Source organism: Budorcas taxicolor, chromosome 10 (genome assembly GCF_023091745.1).
Source record: "Budorcas taxicolor isolate Tak-1 chromosome 10, Takin1.1, whole genome shotgun sequence".
NCBI lineage: Eukaryota > Metazoa > Chordata > Mammalia > Artiodactyla > Bovidae > Budorcas > Budorcas taxicolor.
In genome coordinates, this window is record NC_068919.1 from 32,556,422 (window position 1) to 32,581,730 (window position 25,309).

Genomic DNA, 25,309 nt, shown 5'->3' on the forward strand with positions numbered 1-25,309 from the left:
GGGCCAAATCCATCCCAGCCCTGAGGAACTCAATAGATCTGGAGCAGGTTATTAGCTATTTTGGCAATGAAAGGACCTAACAAGAAAAAAATGGATCATCAGTGCTTTCCAAAGGAAAGAATTCAATGATAACATATTTAAGATCAGTTAAAAATTAAATGGGGTAACGGGTTTTGTTATCCAAAATGGAGCTTGATGGCCATTGTGGATGTGTTTTCAGACGTGTTCCTGCATCACTGAGAACTTGAATTTTCTGAGCTGTGTCACAGTCAAGGATACCACCAGCCATTTTCAAAACAGTATCTGCCAGGAGCTGCCAGCTGCAACCTTCTGGTCTCAAAATCTTTCCCTGAAACTGTGCAGCTATTTTGGATACCAACTAACCTTGCTTAACAAGCGTTCTTCTTGCCGACTCCAATCCTACTTCCTGACAAACAACTTCTGTAACTTTGTGGGGTTTGCCTATATAAGCCTCCCTCTTTTTTGTGGTAGTCAGGTGTGAACACAGTTCAAGTGCTTCTTGAATCTGTGTCTCCCAGGCTATGGTCCTCAGCTTGGCTTGAATAGAATGCTCTTCTATTCCTTAAAATAGATTGTTTATTGATTTTTGTGTTGATGATAGCGTGGGGTAGAGGCCATGATTTGGATATCCCATTGCCCAGCACCATGTATTGAAGGGGCCTGAACTACAGTGGTGGCTTTGTCATCCTCAGGTGGCTGTGTAAGTGCAGCTATCTTTTCACGAGAGGAACTGGTCTATAAATTCTTTTTAATAATGTTTGTATTGATTTTTTTAAAGAGAATGTTGTCCTCATAAAAAGCATTGCAAAATACTCCATGTTTTTCTAGTCTCTGGAAAAATTTATATAAGATTGGTGTTATTTCTCTTTGAAGTATTTGGAAAAATCAGGAAAACACTTTGGGGTTGGAGCATTTTTTGTTGGTGGTTTTTAATTTGTCATACTTTAATAGATATAAACTATTCATTTAAAAAAATTTCCTTGTATCATTTTTGTTAAATAGTGTTTCTCAAGGAATTTATCAACTTTAAATTTTCAAATTTATTGGCATGAAATTATTCATAACATCCTTTTAACTGTCTAATATCTGATGATGAAGTACCTGTGTCCTTTTTTTCATTCCTAATAATGGTTGTTTGCTTCTTCTTTTGTACTTATTTATTTTTTCCTGATCAGCTTGGCTAAAGGTTTGTCAATACTATTAGTCTGCAAAAAGGCTCAAATTTATCTTAATTTCTTTATTGTATTTTCTCTCATTTCTGTTTCTTTGGATATAATTGTTTTGCTTTTCACCTTCTTGCAATTGATGCTTAGATAATTAATTTTCAATCTTTTGAAATTGAAAAATCTTCTAATATGTGCATTTAATGTTATATATTTTCTTTTAAGTATGAGTCTATCTGCATCCTTCACATGGTATTTTTATGCTTATTCAGTTCAAAAATATTTTCTCATATCTTTTTTTTTCTAGTTTAATTCCTAGTTTAATCTGATTATTCAGAAGTAGTGCATTGCTTAAATTCTGAGCATTAAATGTTTGGGGATTTTTTTAAATTTTCTTTTTTTATTGATTCACTGTTTAATGTAAGAGAACATATTTTTTATAATTTTGGTCTTTTATTTAAAAAGCATTTATTTATTTATGACTGCATCTGGTCTCTATTGACTTCCCTAGTGGCTCAGCAGTAAAGAATCCTGTGATTCAGGAGATGTGAGTTTGATTCTTGGGTCAGGAAGATCATCTGCAGAAGGAAATGGCAGCCCACTCCAGTACTCTTGCCTGGAAAATTCCATGGACAAAGGAGCCTGGTGGGCTACAGTCCATAGGGTTGCAAAGAGTCAGACGCTACTGAGCACGCATGGTGGTCTTGGTTGTGGCACAAGGCTTCTCTCTAGGTACCAAGGCTCAATAGTTGTGTGGATATAGTTACTGGGTGGCATGTAGGATCTTAGTTCCTGACCAGGGATCAAACTGCTTTCCCTGCATTGGAAGGCAGATTCTTAACCACTAACCTGCAAATAATTTTATACTTAAGCCTGGGTATATGGTAGAGGAGTCATTACTTTTTAAAATTTATTTTTAATTGAAGGATAATTATAATACTGTGTTGGTTTCTGCCATACATCAACATGGATCAACCATAGGTATACATATATACCCTCCCTATTGAGCCTCCCTCCCACCTTCCTCCCCATCCCACCCCTTCAAGTTGTCACAGAGGAAGAGTCATTATTGGAAGTTATTCAAATTTATGGGTAAACTTCTCTGTGGGTTTTATAAATTTATTGGCAAGCTCTTTATTAGTAACAATGATTAGGTAGGTGAGAACATAACTGACTTCAGTGGACTAGGGCCAAAGATGTTAAACCATTCTGTAAGGCTTGGGACAGTCCTTTAAAAGGATAAATTGTTATGTGTTTATTTGGATATTTATTTGGGAGATACAGCTGTTAATGATTTTATGCTCTATGCTCACTCTCTTTTATAAGCCTTAAAATAATTGTGTATCCTCTAGACACTGAATTCTCCATAAAAAGTATACAGAGGGAATACTGTTGTTTGTTTTTTAGTTGTGACCTATGGGCTCTAGTTCCCTGACCAGGGATTGAACCTGGGCTCCCTGCATTAAGGGCAGGGAGTCTTAGTCACTGGACCACCAGGGAAGTCTCACACTCACCTATATTTTTTCAGCTGTGCCTATGTTGAAGAGGATTCTACAGATAGATGCAAGCATCTGATCATTTCTTTGATCTATGTTACATAATGAAACATTTTGTTATACATCTCCTCTATTCATTCTTTAAAGTTGGAGCTTTATTGTGTATTTGAGTTAAAAATTATGTGTAGGCACATGATATTCCGTACAATTTTAGCTCAAGGCAATATTTTATTTCGGGATTTTTGTTATAAAAAGAGGGCAGGAATCTGATCAAAACAATAAGGATGTTTGATAAGACACAACTCAAGCCTTTTTATTACTATTATTTGTTGTTGATATCATTTTAAAAAGCTATTATTGTATGTGTAAATAACGTCGTTTTAGGCAGAGCAGCCAATTGCCTGCAGGTCAGGAACGTTCCTTTACCCTTCCCAGGCAGTTCAGGTTGAGATCTGGCCGGAACCTTGGCACCGCGACGCCGGTTTCCGGCGGGCTCTTTAGAGTGAGGAACAGCTTCGGGCCGAAGGACCATGAGAGGGCCGGATCCGGGTCCCGAACCTACGATGGAGGGGGACGTGCTGGATACTCTAGAGGCGCTGGGGTGAGTAGTCCTGGGATCGCCTTTCCCCGGAAGACGTAAGCTGTCTCTCTCCGTGGATGCCGCAGTCTCCCCCATGTGGGCCTCCGGTGGGCTCCTGCGGCTCGGTGCAGGCCTCCTTCCCTGCCTCGCTGCCTCCGGCGCCGACGGAGTTAAGAGGGAGGCGGGAGAGAAATCCGTTTGAGGGGTGGAGCAGGCCTGAAAAGCTAGGGCGCGTGGCCCCCTTTTCCGAACTCCTTGTTTCGAAACTCGGCAATGGGGACCCATGGCGAAGACGCGGAGGGGCCCGGCTGGCAGCACTCCTTTGGCAGAAAGTGTTGCTGCCTCGCGGGGGCTATTTTTCAGAGGCTCTGGAAGTCCTGAGTACAGCTGTTGTCTCCTACCTCTTACAACGTGTGGCTTAATTAGGGCCCCGGGGCAAATCACTCCTGCTTCCTTGACCAGAGGTGTTTTTAATTCAGTGTGAATCCATTCATTCAACTGTTTCTTCCATCCATTAACAACATATTAATTTGATGTTAACTTGTATTCACTAATGTGTATTTTATGTGCTAGGCCAAGGAAAAAGAGTTTTCAGATTACTAGTAGCTTAACTAGTCGTGAAGTGTATAGTCTGCTGGTGTTTGCAATTCAGAGTGGTGAGTGCTGTGAAAGCTCCTGGAATGATGTTAATACTTAAAGGCATGGGAATAAATACATGCAAGATAGATTCTTCCTCAGCCATAATCCTGTTTTTCTTCACAGCCTTTATCCCTATTCCAGATTATCTTGTCCTTCACATTTGTTATTGTCTCTTGAAAATCCACCCTCTCCACTCGCTAATACACACGCAAAAATCAGCTCTGGGAGAACAGGTGCTTTACCTGTTTTGTTCCTCAGAACATCTTACAGTCAGGTCTAGTACAATAAATAGTGGTTGAATGAATGGGTGAATGAATGGTGCTTTTAAACTGTGGTGTTGGAGAAGACTCTTGAGAGTCCTTTGGGCTGCAGGGAGATCCAACCAGTCCATTCTAAAGGAGATCAGCCCTGGATGTTCTTTGGAAGGACTGATGCTAAAGTTGAAACTCCAATACTTTGGCCATCTCATGCAAAGAGTTGACACATTGGAAAAGACTCTGATGCTGGGAGGGATTGGAGGCAGGAGGAGAAGGGGATGACAGAGGATGAGATGGCTGGATGGCATCACTGACTCGATGGACATGAGTTTGAGTGAACTCCAGGAGTTAGTGATGGACAGGGAGGCCTGGCGTGCTGCAATTCATGGGGTCGCAAAGAATCAGACACGACTGAGCGACTGAACTGTACTGAATGAAGAAAGGTTCAAAGCACAGAGTGCACAGAGGTAGGCATAGGGCCAGACAGTTGAGGGTCAAAAAAGGGAACTTGAGGTAGGCTGATACAGCTGGAGGGCAGAGAGCAGGGAGCAGTGTTGAAGACTGGATTGATGAGATTTAGGTGAGGCACAGGGCTTGCAGCACCTTTTAGGCCATAACAGAAGTGCAGCATGATTAATGAATTTGAAAAGGGGAGTGTTTAGATGTCTAGTTTAAAAAGTTCTGTCAGCATGGTAGAGAATAGATTGGAGAATTTTTTAGTAGTCTAGGCAAGAAGTGATGCTTGCTTAGTGGCAGTGGATATAGAAAGAAGTACATTACTCGTCTTGGGCTCACTAGGTGGCACCATGGTAAAGAATCTGCCTGAATGCTGGAAATGCAGGTTTGATCCCTTAGTCGGGAAGAAGTAGGAAATGGCAACCCATTCCAGTATTCTTGCCTGGAAAGTTTCATGGACAGAGGAGCCAGACAGGCTACAATCCATGGGGTTGCAAAGAGTCTGCACACCTGTACACATTACTGGTCTTAGTGATTAATTGGATTAGATATTAGAGCTGAAGGAGATGATGATATTGATGATTCATTGATAAGTATTTATTGAGCAATAAAATAAAATGATACACTTTGGAATCTCAGTTGGACAGGGAAGAAAGTGAAGACAGTCAGGAGCTAGTAAATACAGAGAATACAGAGGAACCATAGAAACAGAGGTAGAGATGGTATCAAATGTGGTCAAAAGAGCAAGTTGGAAGGTAGAATAAGTAGGGTGTGGTCAGGGAGTGACTTGTTCAGATTCGTGATTTCGGATGTGGTTTAGTTCCAAGTGATGGTGTGGCTTATTAACGTGTAGTGGCAAAGGTTGGAAAAGAGGCTGAGAACTCAGGGTATTGGAAAGGGTATACATATGGATTTTGAAGAAACTCAGTATCATTGAAAGACAGTAGGAGTGGAGAGGAAACTGAGCACAGGGAATGCTGACGAGCATCCAAGAGATTGATCAGTGAAAACCGTGAGAGAAAGAGGGTGGCACATCTGGCAGGCCTGGGCCTGGGGCGAGCAGGGGACATTCACGAGAAGATGGAGCCAGTCAGAAAACAGGCGGATGCTCTAAGTAGACGTTTCTCCAGGGAAGACATGCACACGACCAGCAAGTACGCGAAAAGTGCTCAGCATCGTTCATTATTGGAGAAATGTAAAAGCTACAATGCAGTCACCTCGCACTGGTCAGAATGGCCATCTTCAAAAAGTTTACAAGTAGTAGGTGCTGGAGAGGATGTGGAGAGAAGGGAGGCCGCATACCCGGTTGGTGGGGATGTAAATTGTTAAAGCCATTGTGGAGAACAGTATGGAGGTTCCTTAAAACAAAAAATAGAACTTCCATATGATCCTGCATCCCACTCCTGGGCATACATCTGGAGAAAACCATAATTTGAAAAGGTATATGAATGGCAGTGTTCATTGCAGCACTATTTATAATAGCCACAATAGGGAAGCAACCTAAATGTCCATCGACAGAGGAAATGGATAAAGATGTGGTGTATTTATACAGTGGAATATTACTCAGCCATAAAAGAGTGAAATAATGCCATTTACACAACATGGATGGACCTAGAAATTAAGTGAAATAAGCCAGTCAATGATAAATATCACATAGTATTGGTTATATGTGCAATCATATAAGTGATACAAAAATGAACTTACGTACAAGACAGAAGTAGACCCACAGGATGTAGTAAACAAACGTATGGTTGCCAAAGGGGAAAGATGTTGGGGGTAGGGGTAAATTAGGAATTATATATATAAAATAAACAGGGACCTACTATATGGCACAGGGAACTATACTCAATATTTTATAAAAATCTATATGGGAAAAGAATCTGAATAGAAAGATACGTTTGTACATATAGCCGAGTCACTTTGTTGTACATCTAAAACTAACAACATTGTAAAACAACTTTTCAATTTAAAAACAGATAGGAGCAGTGAGTGATATGGGATGCTGTATTGGGAAGCAAGGAGAGCAAAACCCCACTGTTTGACATTTAGGCACTTATGAGAGAAATACCCGAAGCTTGGAGTAGTGGTTATAAATCTTTCTGAGAAGACATTGACAGAATAGGAGAGTTGTTCTTTATGGGTGGAACATAGAGGAAGAGTTTGGGAAATAGGAAGAAGTGGAGAGCTGAATCAGAGACAAGCCAGTGGGGTGAGTAAATGATGGGGTGGGGGGTGGGGGAAAGGGGGTCTTGTATTTTATATGTTGGCTTATGAAAACAGAAAAAAGAAAGTAATTGAGACCTTGACTATGTCCTTTTGAAGATCTGCCAGTGGCCCTACTGGACTGAATTTGGTTCACCCAGCTTAAAGTGGTGTCATATCAGCAACTGTGGTTCCACTGTGTATGGCCCTGGGGGAGTCTAGGCCTAGGGGAGTTGTCTCCAGTGTTTGGAATTAGAGTGGCACTTTCCTAATTGAACAAGTGATAGAACAAACTGGGCATGATAATACCTCTCTTATAGGATATTATTATAATGTGTTAATATACATACAGCATGTAGCACTGGCCTAAGATTAGTTTATAAATGTTAGTTGCTATTATTATGATTGTTATTAACTATTCATGTTAAATGCATTTATTTTTCTTTTTTACTTTTGCCTGTTTTAATGAGCTGAGGCATTAAGGATTGTGTATTCAAGATTTAGTATTTTGGGTGATTTAGTAAATTTTTGTTGAATTTTACAATTGGCATTTCAGTAAAAGTAACATCACTAATAATATAAATTACTTAAATTTTTTTTGAGAGCCCATGATTGTTGCTTTATTGCAGAAATGAAAGCAAGTAGGGAGAAACAAGATGCTTACTATGAAATCTGAATGAGAGGCTCTGTAAGTCATGGTAGCAAGGTAACAGCAGGGGAACCAGTCTTGGTTAGAGGAACAGAGAGATGGTCTAGTGCTAGCTGACTGCATTGCTTGGCCAGGTTATTTACTTTGTTTCCTTGTTAGTGTGGACAGAAGTTTGAGTTCACATCATGGGTCATCATGGGTCAAATCTGGTTTTAAAACAATGTCATCACTTGTTTATCTTCTGATATTACCTTGTGTAGTATAGTGTTAGTTGCTCAGCTGTGTCTGACTTTGTGATCCTATGGATTGTAGCCTGCCAGGCTCCTCTGTCCATGGGGATCCTACAGGCAAGAATATTGGAGTGGGTTGCCATTTCCTTCTCCAGAGGATCTTTCCGACTCAGGGAGTGAACCCACGTCTCTTATGTCTGCTTCCTTGGCAGGCAGGTTCTTTACCACTAGCGCCACCTGGGAAGCCAGAATTAAGATAATTTTAACTTGAAAGCATTACTGTAAAGAGGGGATGATTGTAATATTCCTCTGGCCTGCTGCATAAGGCAGGTATCCTAACTTCATTAAGCCCTAATTTCTTATCTGCAAAAGGGGACTTGAAAAAACCCTTCCTAAAATATGACCAGAGAATTTAGAGAAAAAGGAATGCAAATCACCTTTAAATGTATGAAGAGGATACAGTCTTGCCATAAGAGAAATGTAAATTAAAACTATATTGAGAAAACCATATGGTCAACAATCCAAATGTTTGGCAACTTTGGTGAGTTATGGGTAATGGATACTCTTGTATTTTAATTGTATAATCCTTGTATAGGAAAACTTTATAGTATCCAGCAAAGTTACATATCCATTTACCCTTTGATCCAACAATTGCACCTCTAGGAATCTATCCCAGATATACAGTGACAAAAATTTGCCCAATTTTTTTTTCTTTGTCTAATTTTTGATAATAGCAGAGCACTACAAAAAAACAAACTATCCTTCAGTGGGCGGATAGCAAATAAAATATGGTACAGTCCAGACAGTGGAGTACTGTACAACCATAAGTATGACTGAATAATATCTCTGATTTCCAATATATATAGATATGTGTGTGCATGTATATATGTTTAAAAAAAGGAATAAAACAGTAGATAGTAGGCTGCCTTTTATCTAAACAAGTACATGTTTGGGTGTGTGCATGCATGTATGGACTCCCCAGGTGGCGCAGTGGTAAAGAATCTGGCTGCCAGTGCAGGAGCTGCAGGAGACGTGGGTTTGATCCCTGCATCGGGAAGATCCCCTGGAGAAGGAAATGGGCACCTTCTCCAGTATTCTTGTCTGGAAATCTCATGGACAGAAGAGCCTGGTGGGCTACAGCCCATGGGGTAGCAAAGAGTCAGATGCAACTGAGTGACTAAGCACTCACGTGTGTGTGTGTGCCTGTGTGCCTGTGTATACATTTTTTAAAACATGGTTTGACTCCCCAAATTAATCCATGTGATTTCCTGTGAGGAATGGAGGAAACAGCAGAGGGAAGAGCATTAAGATTACGAGCTAGATTTGTCTGAATGTGCCATGTGCTGTTTTTGACATTGAAGCCATATAAATGTTTTACATAATGATAAAGCAAACCTAGAATGAAATCAAAACATAAAAAGACAAATCTCTTTTTAAAAAAAAGCAAAAAGAAAAAACTCTGTCAATATATTGTGTAGGATTTAATCACATGGAAAGAAATTGTTTTCCTATACACCGAAGAATTGATGCTTTTGAACTGTGGTGTTGGAGGAGACTCTTGAGAGTCCCTTGGACTGCTGGGAGATCCAGCCAGTCCATTCTAAAGGAGATTGGTTCTGGGTGTTCATTGGAGGGACTGATGTTAAAGCTGAAACTCCAGTACTTTGGCCATCTGATGCGAAGAGCTGACTCATTTGAAAAGACCTGATGCTGGGAAAGATTGAGGGCAGGAGAAGGGGACGACAGAGGAGGAGACGGCTGGATGGCATCACAGACTCGATGGACATGGATTTGGGTGAACTCCGGGAGTTGGTGATGGACAGGGAGGCCTGGCAGGCTCCGGTTCATGGGGTCGCAAAGGGGGACACGACTGAGCAACTGAACTGGAATGGATTCTAGAAACAAAAATATAAATTGTTTTCAGTAATTTTATTAGTAATAATGCTGTTTTTTCTATTCTGAAACTATGTAATTTATATTTTTATATTTGTTGCTGTTTAGTCACTGAGTTGTGTCTGACTGTGCGACCCTCATGAACTGTAGTCCACCAGCTCCTTTGTCCATAGCATTTTTCAGGCAACAATACTGGAGTAGGTTGCCGTACTAGGATTTTATGTCATAAGAAACCAGAATTTGCATTGTAAGAGAAAAACAGATTAAAATGTAAAGCAAAATAGGTAAAAACCCTATAATTCTAAATCTGAATTGAAAATAGCAGTGTGAACTCCTGATGTAATTTCTCTTAAAAAGGTACAGTTGCAGTGACTAACCTTTACTGCCAGATTATGTACTCTAAATAAATACCATTGAAGAGAATCAGGGCTTCTTGGAGAAATGGCCAGTTGCAGGTAAAAGGCAAGAACATATTGTCATAGAAATCAAGAAAAATATTCAAAGAATTCTGGGAACTAGTCAGAGAACTCATTGACTAACATGAATGGGCTCCCACTAATCAGAGATAGGACAATTTGATTATCAAATGAAAAATAACTGCAGTGGGTTGAAACCCAGCAGATGTGCTAAAACTTAAAAAGTTTGTAACGGGGGGGGGGGGGGGGGAGTTCAGGTACACTAAGAACAATAAAAGAAAACTGATACAAATTCAATTAACATACGTAAAAGTGGTTTGAAAATTTAAGGTTCTATTCAAATATACTTTGTAGCAGTGTTTAAAAGTATAAACTTACAAAAGAAATAAGAGTAAAATAATCTCATACATCCCTTTCGGCTTTAAGTTTTTAAATTTAAAATTTGCATCCGTTCTCCTTTAACTGTTACTTTTTTCTTATTCCTGTAACTGGTATAGTTATTACTCTGTTTGACTTTGTTATATGTAATATTTATCTTAAAATAGGTTGATAATTTTACTAAAAAACTTTGAAACAAAAAAATGAAATGTTAGTTACCTAGAGCAGAAACCAGCAAACTATTTTTATAACAAACCAGAGAGTAAAACTTTTAGGTTTTGCTGGCCATGCTTTCTCTGTCACAAATATAGGGAAACAGTCAGATAGATGGATACATTTATTGCCTGTGTTCCAATGATATTTTATTCACAAAGACAAGCAGCAGACTTTGATTAAAAAGTATTACATGTATTAGGGTTTTGCTTATTGTTTTAATCTTTTATATTTTCCTTTTTAGGTATAAGGGACCACTGTTAGAAGAGCAAGCACTTACAAAGGCAGCAGAGAGTGGACTGTCTTCACCTGAATTTTCAGAGCTCTGTGTTTGGTTAAGCTCTCAAATAAAATCACTGTGCAACTTGGAAGAAAGTATCACTTCAGCTGGTATTGCTATTTAGTTTTATTTATTTTTCTGTTTACTAGTAAAATTAAATGATAGGTTATGATTTACAGTTTTATCTATAATGTGCTCACTGTACAAAGAAAAGTCGTTAATACAAAGAACTTCAGTATGTGATTTAAATATCTTTCAATTTAATTTCATATTGATTAACCCAAAATTATTTCTTAAATTTATACAAAATTATAAATATTGTTTATCTGCTGTCTTGAACTTAGTATTGAATTTGGTTATTAAAAAGTTTAGTTTTTGAATACTTCATTTTTGGAATTAAGGTTTTTTTTTTTTCCTGTAAAGTATGTGTAATCCCTAATTTAAGTTGTATTACCAAACCTATAACTCAGGACATGGATTCACATAGGAATACATTTATAAAAAATTCCGCTGCTAGTTTACAAGTTTTAATTCATTACTATTGGTAGCTGGAATTCTTGTGGGTCTTTGGTAGAAAATAAAAGTGTGTTGGGCATTTGCTATAAGATAAAAGTAGCATTCCCTTCTGATGCTATTCTTAACTTTTCAAATTGTTTTTTTTTTCCTTGCCAAATCTAATAGAATTCACCTGAAGTAAAGTAAAATAAGCTGCATCAGAACTTATGACACAAGTTCCCACGTAATTTGATTATGAAAGGACAGGTGCTGAGGTTTAATTAGATGATTGCATTTATTATCTAAACCCATAGAAATACAATAGAAATGGATCATTTGCTCTGAAGCTAATTAATAATTATAGCCATAATAATGCTGTAATATTTCAGTTACTAACATAAAATATTTCCATTTTATCAGCTTTTATGGAAAGCCCTTTGGAAGATACTTATCAGAGATTTAAATATAAGAAGATTTACAATTTCATGATTAGATACTTATGTTCTTGAATTTAAGTGTCACTTTCTATATGTAGAAATATGTTTTGGTTACTTTAACCTAAGCTTACCTAATATGTTACTTTTGGTCACACATTTAAGGATTTAATGTTGAAGTGAAAATTTAGAATTGATATAAAATTAAAATCAACTAGTAGATTTGATAGTATCAGATTATGTCATAAATATTTAGTAAATGTTTTATGCCTCTTCTTTTTTAAAGGGAGAGATGATCTAGAAAGCTTCCAGCTTGAGATAAGTGGCTTTTTAAAAGAAATGGCATGTCCATATTCTGTACTCATATCTGGAGATATTAAAGACCGCTTAAAAAAGAAGGATGATTGTTTGAAACTACTGTGTAAGTTACATTTCTTTGAACAGTTTAAATGCCTGTGTTTGATCTGGTTTGTGTTATTTTCAAGTCAAGATTTATGAACTATAATTAATGAAGCATTAGACATTTTGTGTATTAGGTTTTAATATTTGGCTTAAAATGTGAGACTGACTCAGATATTTGTATCAATGTAGGATAAATTCTACTAATGTACTCTCTAAGATTTCCATAACACTTATAATTTATTTGGCCAGTGTAGATTACCCTTTGTTTATGACTAGTACTTTAGCAGTTTTTCCTTCACCTAATTCATCCCTTGACATTTATTACTAGTTGGCTAAAGTGGTGATCTCCAAAGTCCTGTTTAATGTTAAAACTCTCTGAAATTAGGCTGCTAAGCAAATTATTAGATGATAGGCACTTAGTGATAGTTCAGAAAATTTATTGATCACTTTCTGTTGTATTAGAAACTGCTCTAAGCATTAGGGATATATCTGTTTAAAAGAAAATTGTGCCCTTGTGCCACTTGGATTCTGGTGCATGTGGCCTGTGTTTCATCAGGGATGAACTTGAAGTACAGATTACCCTATGTCTAAACAGTTACTATAAATAACAGATGCATTTGTTTACATTGGGTCCCTTAAATTTTTTTCAAATTTAGTTTAATTTCATGCTATTTTGAAAGTTCTACAAACAGTGATCTCTTGAAAGAATTTTTCTAGCATCTTCTATTATTGAAGATTTCTGTTATTTTAGGCTGTACCATTTATAAAAAGATGCGCATGATCTATTCCTTTATGCTCTAGTGTTAAGATGTTAATTTCATTACAGCAGAAATCATGTTTATGTGTTTAGTGGTGATAATCAAAATCTCGACAGTTGAATTATCTTGTGTGTTGGGGAGAATGAACATTATGTGCCCCCATTTCTTACACTCTTTCCTTGTCTTCCTCCCATTCAGTGTGAGTCACTGACTTAATGAACCATTATTAATGGGAGGGCACAATAACCCATAAGTGTATTAGGACAAGAGGAAGCTAAGAAGCACTGGCTATGAGGAACTTGTATACTCTTTATATTAGTCAATGAGAACTATGTAAATCATGTTTCCCTTTTTGCCTTTGCTTCTAAGAAGCTCAGCAATAATAGTACTGTAAGTTTCTGATCCAAGTAAAGTATAGAGGAACTATAAGAGAGGTTGGTATAGTTTTTTTTCTGATTTATAAAAATACATGCTTGAGAGGTAGGGTGAAATGGAGAATTAGTGTAGGGAGAATTAGTGTAAATGAGTACAGAGTTTCTGTTAAGGAAAATGAGAAAGTTCTGGAGTTGGGTGGTGGTGATGGTTATACAGCTATGTGAATCTACTTAAAGCCACTGTATACTTAGAATAGTAAATTTCATGTTACTTGTTGGAAAATTATATTCTCATCATAGGAATCTTACAAAGTAGATAAATACGTAAAAAAAATAATTTATCATTTCACTCCCCAGAGACAGTCATGAATAACTTTTCAGTGTATTTCCTTTTCCTTCTTTTTCCTTTGTACACACATGTTTAAATAAGATTGAGATTTGTTTCATGTGTAATTCTTGCTCTTCCTCTTTTTCATTTAATGTATCTATTTTCCCATCACTTAGTATTTTTTGAAAAAATGGTTTAAATTGGCTACATAGCTTTCTACACTATGGACATTTTTATTTAATAGATTTCAAATTTAGAGGTATTTGGATTTTTTATATTTTAAGTTAATTACTTTGTTCATATTTTTGGATGCTTTTACTTAGAGATTATGAACATTAAAAAAATTCTGTCTGGATATATATTGCCATATTTTGTTCCAGAAAGATCCTTTTAGCAATCTTACCAGCATATATTTCATCTTTAGTTTTACTACCTTTAAAACATACTGCTTTAATAAGTGGCATGTTCTTAGAATTGTTGGCATTGTGTGTACAACTAAAAGGGCCAAATTGCTTACTATATGAAGAGCTTTTATAAAGATAAAAACTCACTGGGAAAATATGTAAAGTACATAAGGCATGAAATGGCATCCTACAGAAAAAAGTTTTTTAAAAATTGCTTCTAAGCATTTAAAGATGCACAAAGTTAGAGTTGCAAAAAAAAAGAAATCATTTTTCACTTACCAGGCTAGCAAATACCAGGAAAAAAAAGTCGTAAGGAAGCATTCTCATATGCTACTTCCAGGTATTGAAGTGTGGTGGTAGAATAATTGGGACCATTTTTTTGGAAAGGCAAATTTTCAGTAACGCAGGTAAAATTCATCTGTTGTTTGAACTGGCAGCTCAGTGACTAGTAGTTCATACTGAGTGTACGGAGATATACGAGAAGAGTGTTCATTATGGCATTGTTTATTGTTAAATAGAAATAGTACATCTTCGAGTGATACCATGATCAGTTCAGTTCAGTAGCTCAGTCGTGTCCGACTCTGCGACCCCATGGACTGCAGTACACCAGGCCTCCCTGGTCCATCACCAATTCCCAGAGTTTACTCAAACTCCTGTCCATCGAGTCAGTGATGCCATCCAACCATCTCATCCTCTGTCATCCCCTTCTCCTCCCGCCTTCAGTCTTTTCCAGCATCAGGGTCTTTTCAAATGAGTCAGCTCTTCGCATCAGATGGCCAAAGTATTGGAGTTTCAGCTTCAAAATCAGTCCTTCTAGTGAACACTCAGGACTGATTTCCTTTAGGATGGACTGGTTGGATCTCCTTGCAGTCCAAGGGATTCTCAAGAGTCTTCTCCAATACCACAGTTCAAAAGCATCAGTTCTTTGGCGCTCAGCTTTCTTTACGGTCCAACTTTCACATCCATACATGACTACTGGATAAACCATAGCCTTGACTAGAGGGACCTGTGTTGGCAAAGTAATGTCTCTGCTTTTTAATATGCAGTCTAGGTTGGTCATAACTTTCCTTCCAAGGAGTAAGCATCTTTTAATTTCACAGGTGCTGTCACCATCTAGAGTGATTTTGGACCCCCCAAAATAAAATCAGCCACTGTTTCCACTGTTTCCCCCATCTATTTGCTATGAAGTGATAGGACCAGATGCCATGATCTTAGTTTTCTGAATGTTGAGCTTTAAGCCAGCTTTTTCACTTTCCTCTTTCACTTTCATCAGGAGGCCCTTTAGTTCTTTTTCACTTTCTGCCATAAGGGTGGTGTCATGCCACCCTGATACCATGATAGAGCCTTTAGAATGAGAGTAGATAAAATGTGTAAATATGGAATGATCTCTAGAATATATTGGCAAAGAAATACACAGAAGATGTATACTCTTGTTTCTGTAGTAGAAATAAAAGTGTATAGATGGTAGAAACATATACTAAATATACATATACATATATGCTTTAAAAGATACCCAGAAACTAACATTGGTGATGGCTTTGGGGTGGGGAGTCTGAGAATCTGTATGAGAAGACTTATCACAGTATTATTGTCCATCTGCGTGGATTAGCATTTTAAATACTAGACTGAACTCTTGTTTGTACTCTTATGTACAACATGTTTCTGTAGAACGAAGACAGACTTCAGCCGTGGTTCCAAAATATAAATTTTTGAAGAACGGTGATCTGTTTTAATGAAGTTTTAAAATCAGAGGGACCTTGGCATAGTAGTCATAAGCAAAGTTTGATATGTATTGGTCTTAGCTTTTTGTGGATTCCTTAGACTATTATGTGTAGATTACATGGGAAAACCTTAAATTAGTGGCTCTCAATCCTGTCCGTGAGAATCACCTTGGCTCTAAAACCATACAGATTCCCAAATCGAACTTAAAATGTTCTGGTTCAGAATCTCTAAGGGTGGGATCCTTGTACTTTTAAACAGTTTCTCAGATATCTTTTCCTGCTCTACTGAAGTTGAAACTATTATATTAAATTGTGTGTGTATAAATTTAACTGAAATGAAAACAAATGAACCCCCAGTATCTGTCTTTACTGTTCTGAAAGTTAATTTAAAAAAGACTAATGATTTAATTTTTTGCTTTCCAAAATGATGTGGGTTTTTTGTTTTTTTTTTTACTATTTTTTTAAATTGAAATATCATTCATATAAATATTATGTTAGTTTCAGGTGTACCACATAATGATTTGACCTTTGCATATGTTGTGAAATGGTCACTGTGGAAATTGTAGTAGCCATCTGTTTCCATAAAAAGTTATTACAATATTATTGACCGTATGCTTTAAATTATATATTACATCCCCGAGGCTTATTTCTTTTCTAAGTGGAGATTTGTGCTTTTACCTGTTATACCCCCACCTCCACAGCCTGCTCTCAGCCACTGCCTTTTACTTCTCAGTATGTGAGAGTCTGTTACCGTTTTGTTGTATTTTTTCTATCTAAGATTTTTGAGTAATTTTTAGAAAGATGACTGTTGAAAGGATGAAATGGTGACTGTGAAAGGACTTGTGAACAGTCTGGAGTGGTCTGTCCTAAAGGCGGTTTTACAGATTGCTCTCTCTGCTTATAGATCACTTAAAGCTATACATTCTCCCTTGGCTTGAGCTCTGCATATCAGAGAGAGAGTAATTTTTCAGCTCTATACATTCTTGAAGATTTTAATGTTGTTCTTTTACTGATGGGTCCCTCCTACTAGACTTTAGACTCTGAATAGGCACTATTTTTAAAATTTCTTTCTGCCCTTTTTTAAAATTTCCTTCTGCCCTCTTTATTATTTCTTTTTGTGATAAGAATACTCAATGTAAGATTTACCCTCTTAGCAAATCTTTAAGTATACAACACAGTATTGTTAACTGTAAACTGTTACAATGAAACTGTTAACTGAATATAATACAGTATTGTTATGCTGTAAAGTAGATCTCTAGGACTTATTCATCTTATGTAACTAATATATGTCAGACTTTGCTTATGAGGACTGTGCCAAGATCCCTCTGATTTTGAAACTTCAATAAAATGGATCTGCTGTTCTTCAGAAATTTGTATTTAACAAATAACCCTGTTTCTTCCCTAGATTGGTGACCACCATTCTACTTTTCTGTGTTAGGAGTTTTAGATTCCTCATAAAGATGGTGTCATTAGTATTTGTCTTTCTGCATCTGGCTTGTCTCATTTTGCATTTTCCAGGTTCATCCATGTTGTCACAAATGACTGGATTCCCTTCTTTTTAAAGCTGGGTAATACTCCATTGTATGCACATACCACATTCTCTTTATCCATTCAGCTGTTGAAGGACACGTAGGTTGTTTCCCTGTCTTGGCTATTATGAACAGTACAGCAGTGAATATGGTAGGGAAGACCTCTTCGAGATCCTCACTAAAGGTCCTTTGCATGTGTACCCACAAGTGGGATTTTTAAAGCATTCTTGTGCATTTTAACATTATTTGTTTTTCCCTTTTTTTATTATAGTATTTTTAAGTACAGAGCTTCAAGCTTTACAGATACTACAGAACAAGAAGTGTAAAAATTCTCAATTAGATAAAAATAGTGAAATTTATCAGGAAGTTCAGGCTATCTGCGATACCCTTGGGATTCCCAAGTCAACAACTTCTGACATTCCGCTTATGCTAAACCAAGTGGAATCAAAGGTATTGTATTTGTTTTATTTTTTATTTCCCCCGAATTCAATTAAATGCTAACATGTAACGCTGGCATGCTGCAGTCCATGGGGTCTCAAAGAGTCAGACATGGCTTGGTGACTAAATAACAGCAGCAAATGTATTAAACTTTATTTATTTATTTTTGGCTGTGCTGGGTCTTCATTGCTGCGCAGGCTTTTCTTTGGTTTTGGAGAGCGGGAGTTATTCCCTAGTTGTGGCATGCGGCCTTCTCATTGTGGTGGCCTCTCGTTGTGGAGCATGGGCTCTGAGGTGCGTGGGCTCAACAGTTGTGTTGCACAGGCCTAGTTGCTCCATGGCATGTGGGGTCTTTGTGGATCAGGGATCAAACCTGTCTCTCTTGCATTGACAGGCAAATCATTTACCTCTAAGCCACCAGGAAAGCTCCTGTACATGTATTAAGGATGAAAATACAGTTGACCTTTGAATACTGTGTGGATTAGGGGTGCTGATCCTCTGTGGAGTCAGTAATTAACATACAGCTTCACAGTTGGCCTCTGTATCTTCAGTTGGTATTTGTAAATTCAACCACCTGTAGATTGGATGGTACTGTAATTGTTTTTAGTGAAAAAAATTCATGTAGAGGCGAACCAGCACAATTCAAACCCATGTTGTTCAAGAATCAACTGTATTTCCTTTAAGTACAAAATATACATTCTAATTAGACAGTAATCTTCGTGTAAAGCTAAATTTTTCACGTAAAACTAAATAGTAAGCTTTTGACTTTATTTGCCTATTACTAGTATTCAGGAGGGAGAAGGCAATGGCACCCCACTCCGGTACTCTTGCCTGGAAAATCCCATGGACGGAGGAGCCTGGTGGGCTGCAGTCCATGGGGTCGCTAAGAGTCAGACACGACTGAGCGAGTTCACTTTCACTTTTCACTTCCCTGCGTTGGAGAAGGAAATGGCAACCCACTCCAGTATTCTTGCCTGGAGAATCCCAGGGACAGGGGAGCCTGGTAGGCTGCTGTCTACGGGGTTGCACAGTCGGATACTACTGAAGTGACTTAGCAGCAGCAGTATTCAGGAATCAGGTCTTAATGACGAAGTGCTAGTCTGAAAGTTTGCTGTTTGCCCTGATAGAAATCTCTGTGCAAATTTAAGGGTCCAGTTTCTAACCAAGGTTGAATTACAGTATAATGAAAAAAGTAGAGTTTTTCTTTAAAGGCAAACTGAATTTCTTTTTAATGGATGCTGTTAATAAAATTTCAGTGTGATTGTCTTTGGCAGTGAGCAAAGAAATCTGTAATTTCTGATGGATAAGTGTTTAGGAAATGTTTGTTGTATAGTTAATAAATGAATGAGTACCTTGATGGAGTAATTAAGAACAACTAATTAACAAGTAATTAACAACAACAAAATGATATCTCTAGCTTTTGAATTTTTTTTTTCCTCATTCCCAGTCAAGGCATAAATTAGAGAGAATACTGCCCTTGCAGACCAAATTCTAGCCTAATTTCTAGGTTTTGTAGGAGTCCTCTAGGAGAATAATACAGGATTCATTTTTCAAGGAAAAGAAAATTTTCACCCTCAAGAATAGGCAGTAAAACTGTTTTTAGACTTGCTGTTTTAAGCTATATTCTTGAATAAAGTACTCTTTTGCACTGATAATTTATGAGCTGGAAACAAAATTTGTCTTAATGAATGTAAGAGAATTTTAGTATCATTAAGATAAAACACAGTATTAAAAAGTTTTGTTTTGTTTTTAGAACTAGCAAACCAAAAAATAAGCCTGTGAATCCCAGCTCAAGAATATTGTTCTGTAGTTCATAAATTGCTCTTCAGAATTTGTTTCTCTGGATTAAGAATTATCTGGGGTTGCCTAATACCTGCGGCTGTTTCAGATTGAGACAGATTTCTAGACTCTTCCTAATCTTCCAATGCATCCACATACTGATCCAAAAGATATAATTGAAGTGCCATAAAGTATGCCCATTTAAGGTGTACAATTCAATGGATTTTGTTTATTTACTTGTATGTCATCATCAAAATCTAATTTTAGAATATTTCCATCATTCTCAAAAGAAGCCATGTACCCACCACTTAACAGTCACTTTGCATTACCACCACCAATTTCCGAGCTAATTTTGTGTTCATAATCGTTAATTCTTTTTGAAAAGAGATCCCCCAGTATTAAGCTTCATACTCCTCAAATGTGACCTGTTCCTATTTTCTCTATTATATTATAAACTAAGCAACTGTATATATTTCATCCTGTTTAAATGACTTCTGATATTGTAAAGCAAAAGCAAATGTCTAAATCTTGTTCACCAAAAATAAAAATGTTTCAGTTCAAATCAGTGGCTTTGCAAAAGTGATGAAATGTGCTGCTGCTAAGTCGCTTCAGTCGTGTCTGACTCTGTGCGATCCCATAGATGGAAGCCAACCAGGCTCCCCCATCCCTGGGATTCTCCAGGCAAGAGTACTGGAGTAGGCTGCCATTTCCTTCTCCAGTGCATGAAAGTGAAAAGTGAAAGTGAATGGTGACTAATTGAGGGCTTACTCTCTTTCATTGTCTTGGTGAACAATGGAATGTGTACAAAATATTTAGTTGAGTAAAACCAACATACTCGGGGCTTCCCTGGTGGCTCAGACGGTAAAAAATCTGCCTGCAGTGCAGGAGATCTGGGTTTGATCCCTGGGTCGGGAAGATCCCCTGGAGAAGAGAACGGCACCCCACTCCAGTATTCTTGCCTGGAGAATCCCATGGACAGAGGAGCCTGGTGGGCTGTAGTCCATGGGGTTGGAGAGAGTTGGACACGACTGCAACCTACTCAGCAAAGGTTTTATTTATTTATTTTTTGTCAGGATGTAAGAGTGTGCTGTCCTAAGAATATGAATTTATTTCACATGGAACTTAGATTCTCATAATAAAGTCTTTTGGTAGTTACTTCAGTTGTCCATGTATGTTATTTCTTACTTTGGAAAAGGTGTGCTATAGCTTGGATTAATGTAACTTGCTTCCTTGAGGAAGATACTCTGCATTGTAGTGAAAATCTTTCTTAGTACGTGAAGTGAAGTTGCTCAGTCGTGTCCAACTCTTTGTGACTGTGGACTGTAGCCTGCCAGGCTCCTCTGTCCATGGGATTCTCCAGGCAAGAATACTGGAGTGGGTTGCCATTTCCTTCTCCAGAGGATCTTCCCAACCCAGGGATTGAACCCGGGTCTCCTGCATTACAAGCAGACACTTTATCCTCTGAGCCACCAGGGAAGCCCTTAGTATGTGAAGGTATGTTTTAATGATTTCTTGTTAACATTTGATTAATTCTCTGGCATTCACAACATTTTAAGCATGAATAAGATTGTTTTAAATTGGGGATATACATTTTCACAATCTTCTATGTTTAATTTTAGGTGAAAGATACTCTCTCAAAAGTCCAGAAAAATCATGTGGGAAAACCACTGCTGAAAATTGATTTAAATCTGGAACAGGCGGTAAGCCATCCCCCCCTTTTCATTAGTTTTATGTAATTAGCTATATTAATATAGCTTAATTTTATGAATGGACATCTAGATTTTTGCATGCTTTTTAAAAAATTTTATATATATATGTTTTTGCTTTAAAAAAATTCATTTATTTTAATTGGAGGCTAATTACAATATTGTAGTGGCTTTTGCCAAATCGACATGAATCAGCCATGGGTGCAACATGTGTCCCCCCATCCTGAACTCCCTCCCCACTCCATCCCTCTGGGTTGTCCCAGAACACCAGCTTTGAGTGCCCTGCTTCCTGCATCAAACCCGGCATTGGTCATCTGTTTTACATATGGTAATACACATGTTTCAATGCTTTTCTCTCAAATCATCCTGCCCTTCCTTTCCCATATAGTCCAAAAGTCTGTTCTTTACATCTGTATCTTGTGCTGTCTTGTCTGTTCAGTTTAGTCGCTCAGTCGTGTCCGACTCTTTGTGACCCCATGGACTGCAGCATGCCAGGCCTCCCTGTCCATTGCCAACTCCTGGAGCCTACCCAAACTCATGTCCATTGAGTCAGTGATGCTATCCAACCACCTCATCCTCTGTTGTCCCCTTCTCCTGCCCCCAATCCCTCCCAGCATCAGGGTCTTTTCAAATGAGTCAGCTCTTCACATCATGCGGCCAAAGTATTGGAGTTTCAGCTTCAACATCAGTCCTTCCAGTGAACATCCAGGACTGATCTCCTTTAGGATAAACTGGTTGGATCTCCTTGCAGTCTAAGGGACTCTCAAGAGTCTTCTCCAACACCACAGTTCAAAAGCATCCATTCTTGGTACGCAGCTTTCTTCACAGTCCAACTCTCACATCCATACATGACCACTGGAAAAACCATAGCCTTGACTAGGTGGACCTTTGTTGGCAAAGTAACGTCTCTGCTTTTTAATATACAGTCTAGATTGGTCATAACTTTCATGGCTGCAGTCACCATCTAGAGTGATTTTGGAGCTCAAAAAAATAGCCACTGTTTCCTCTGTTTCCCCATCTATTTGCCATGAAGTGATGGGATTGGATGCCATGATCTTAGTGCCGTCTTGTAGATTTTTTATATTGGAGAATTAAAATGGATTGATATTCTAGAGCAGTAGGTCCTAATGTTTCTTCATTAAGATTTTTAATTAAAAAAAAAAATTGACCAAAAGTATTTACGGTGCCTAATATGTTAACATAGTTGTAATTTGAAAAGTATAGTAGCTCAGTGTCAATAAGATGGGAAGTTATTATTTTCTTTCCTTACTGGTCCAGACTACTTTGCAAATATACCTTTCACTTAAATTAATATATTTGATTGAAGATCAGATAAACTAAAAACTGTTGAGTTTAATTTGCATGTTTGATATCTGTTGAATATCATAAATGTTCTATCAATTATCTTAATTATTTAAACAATTTACTGTTAGGTCTTACGGGATCAAAATGACCAAGTACCATCTTTTGAATTAGTAGGAAACATTGACCACAATTTTTAAGATTCTTTTATGTGCATAATTTTAGGAAAAACTGGAAAGAATCAATGATGCTCTTTCAAGTGAATATGAGTGCCGCCGGCGGATGTTGATGAAACGATTAGATGTGACAGTGCAGTCCTTTGGGTGGTCTGATAGAGCAAAGGTAAGGCTGTTTTCCCACTTGTGTCCTGTAGGTGGTACTCTGTGACAGCTCTTCAGGCTCTCTCGTCTGTTATGTAATGATGCCACATTTGCACTTTATTGCTCTATCTGAAGTTCCTGCCTAGAGCAACTACTGGTCTTAAAGAATCCTGGTCTGTGTTCATAGATATGTTCATTTCTGACTGTATCTCTCACATTTATTTAAAACTCAGTTGTTATGATTTATGCAAGGATACGAGGAAGTCTGGTGGGGTTGCAAAGAAATGGACACGACTGAGCCACTGAATTGAATTGAACTGATACATAAAAGAAGGCATCATATGTGGCAGTGAGATAGATATAATGAGCAACTGGTCAGTTAGGCAGCACTGATGTCTGAACAAATCTTAAAGGTGTCTTAAGGCTGTGAACTGTGTTCCAGTTGAAAAGGGTTGCAGGGTGGGAGCATTCCCAAGTATGAATCTCTTCAGATAGTTTTCTGGAGAGCTGTCATCCATCATTCCCTTTTTATGCCTTTAATCTGTACCCAGGCTTCATCTGGGATCATCCACCCCACCCTGCATTACAGTCTGGAATCACTCCAGACAGTAAGCTGGGACAAATATAGGAAAACATTTGCTTCTCCTCTTAGAGGGATCATTGTCCTATGCTTCTGGATATCCAGTGTCTGAAAATCACTGGTTTGTGTGGATTGTCCAGTTTTATAGTTGTTTCAAGTGACAGGGTAAATCTGTGCCTGTTACTCTGATACTATTATTACATTCTTTAGGTAAGTGGGTGGTTCTTCTGCCCCATATTGTATCAGCTGAGGTCACTTGCGCAGCCTCATTCAGTGGGTACCTGGGCTGGGGTGGGTTGAAACATCTAAGATGGTTGTCTTGCATGTCTGGGTTCTGCTGGTAGCAAGGGGTGCCTCACTTGTCATCTGTGCTCTTAGGTGGTCTTTCTCTCCGTTTGGTGCCCTATATTGGTTTCCTGTGGTTGCTGTAACAAACTACCGCAAATTTAGTGGTTTAAACAATACACATGTATTCTCTTACAGATCTCAACATCAGAAGTCCTAAAATGAAGGTATTGGCAGGGTTGCACCTCCTCCCAGACACTGCAGGGGAGATTCTGTTTCCTCGCATTTCCTACTTTCCAGATACCACCTGTGTACCTCAGCTTTTGACCTGATTCTCCATCTTCAAAATTAACTGTGGGATCTTCCAGTCTTTCTCTTTCTGCTTCCATCGTCATATGCCTTCTCCTGTGTCTCGCTTATCAAGATCCTTGTGATTACGCTGGGCTCACCCAGATAATTGATCTCAAGATCCTAACTTAACTTGCATTGGTATCTGCAAGGCAGCATATTCACAGGTTCCAGGGAGGATGGAGACATCTCTGGGGAGCCATTCTGTTTACCAGATGTTTTATCTTCCTTTTAATGGATTTTTTTTTCCCTGCATTGTATTTCTTTACCATATGCTGCTGCTGCTTTTTTCTTCCTTTCCTTTATTTGTTTTTAAAAATCAGGTATTCGGATGAGTCCTTTTTTTCTGTATTCTTTCACTCTAATGGCTTGTATCCTCCTATTGCAGTTTGGGCCACTTGCATGAGTACCTATCCTTGGGTACTCCACTATTTCCTGGATCCCATGCTCTTCTCTTTCATTGTTTTTTTCCCTCAACCTGCCACAGTAAATGCACAAATAGGGGTGTTTTTCTGAATCCTTACATTATGAAAATATGTTTATTCTGCTGCCACATTTGATTGATAGTTTGGGTAAACATAAAATTCTAGGTGGAAAGCATTTTTCTCGAAGAATATTGAAGGCATTGCTTCATTGTTCTCTAGCATGTAGTGCTGCTTTTGAGAAACCCAATGCCATTCTCCATTCTTTTGGATGAGCTTTTGTTTTTCTCTGAGAGCTTTTAGACTCTCTTCTCTCTTTCACAGCATATGTCAGTCAGGGTCTTTTTTTAACTCATTGTGCTAAACATTAGGTGGGCCTTTCAATTTATAAACTCAAACTTTTATATTTCTTTTATATTTTCTCTTTCTGAAACTCTTATTCAGATATTAGACTTTCTGAGTAGATCCTCATAAGTTGCTTTTATTTTTTTTCTCATTTTCGCTTTTCCTTTTTGATTCACTTTCTTGGAATTTTCCTTAATTTTATTTTGTGCTTGTCATTAAATTTTTGTTTCTGCCATCATTTTTTCCTTTCTGGGAATTTTTTTTTCTTCTTGAGTTTTCCTTTCACGTGTTTGTAATTTTTTCTTCTTGTTTTATGACTGTGCTATCTTCTTAAATGGGGATGAAAAAAATTTTTTATAAAAGGTATTTTGTTTTGTTTTTTCCGCTTCAATTATTTCCTATCTCTTCCAGGGCAATTTTTGATTTGTTTTTCTTGGTCTTTGTCTTGTGCAGGCTTTCTTCAAAT

General features: G+C 37.8%; 1 protein-coding gene across 1 annotated transcript in view; it reads left to right on the forward strand.

Moving 5' to 3' along the window:
• The first annotated feature begins 3,194 nt into the window (after positions 1–3,194).
• Positions 3,195–25,309, forward strand: part of FAM98B (family with sequence similarity 98 member B) — a 33,009-nt gene continuing 10,894 nt past the window's right edge. The window contains exons 1-6 of the mRNA XM_052646920.1: positions 3,195–3,281; positions 10,838–10,983; positions 12,089–12,223; positions 17,590–17,768; positions 21,155–21,235; positions 22,769–22,885. Of these exons, the coding sequence (XP_052502880.1) occupies positions 3,211–3,281; positions 10,838–10,983; positions 12,089–12,223; positions 17,590–17,768; positions 21,155–21,235; positions 22,769–22,885 (729 nt within the window). The 5' untranslated portion in view covers positions 3,195–3,210. The remainder of the gene's footprint in view (positions 3,282–10,837; positions 10,984–12,088; positions 12,224–17,589; positions 17,769–21,154; positions 21,236–22,768; positions 22,886–25,309) is intronic.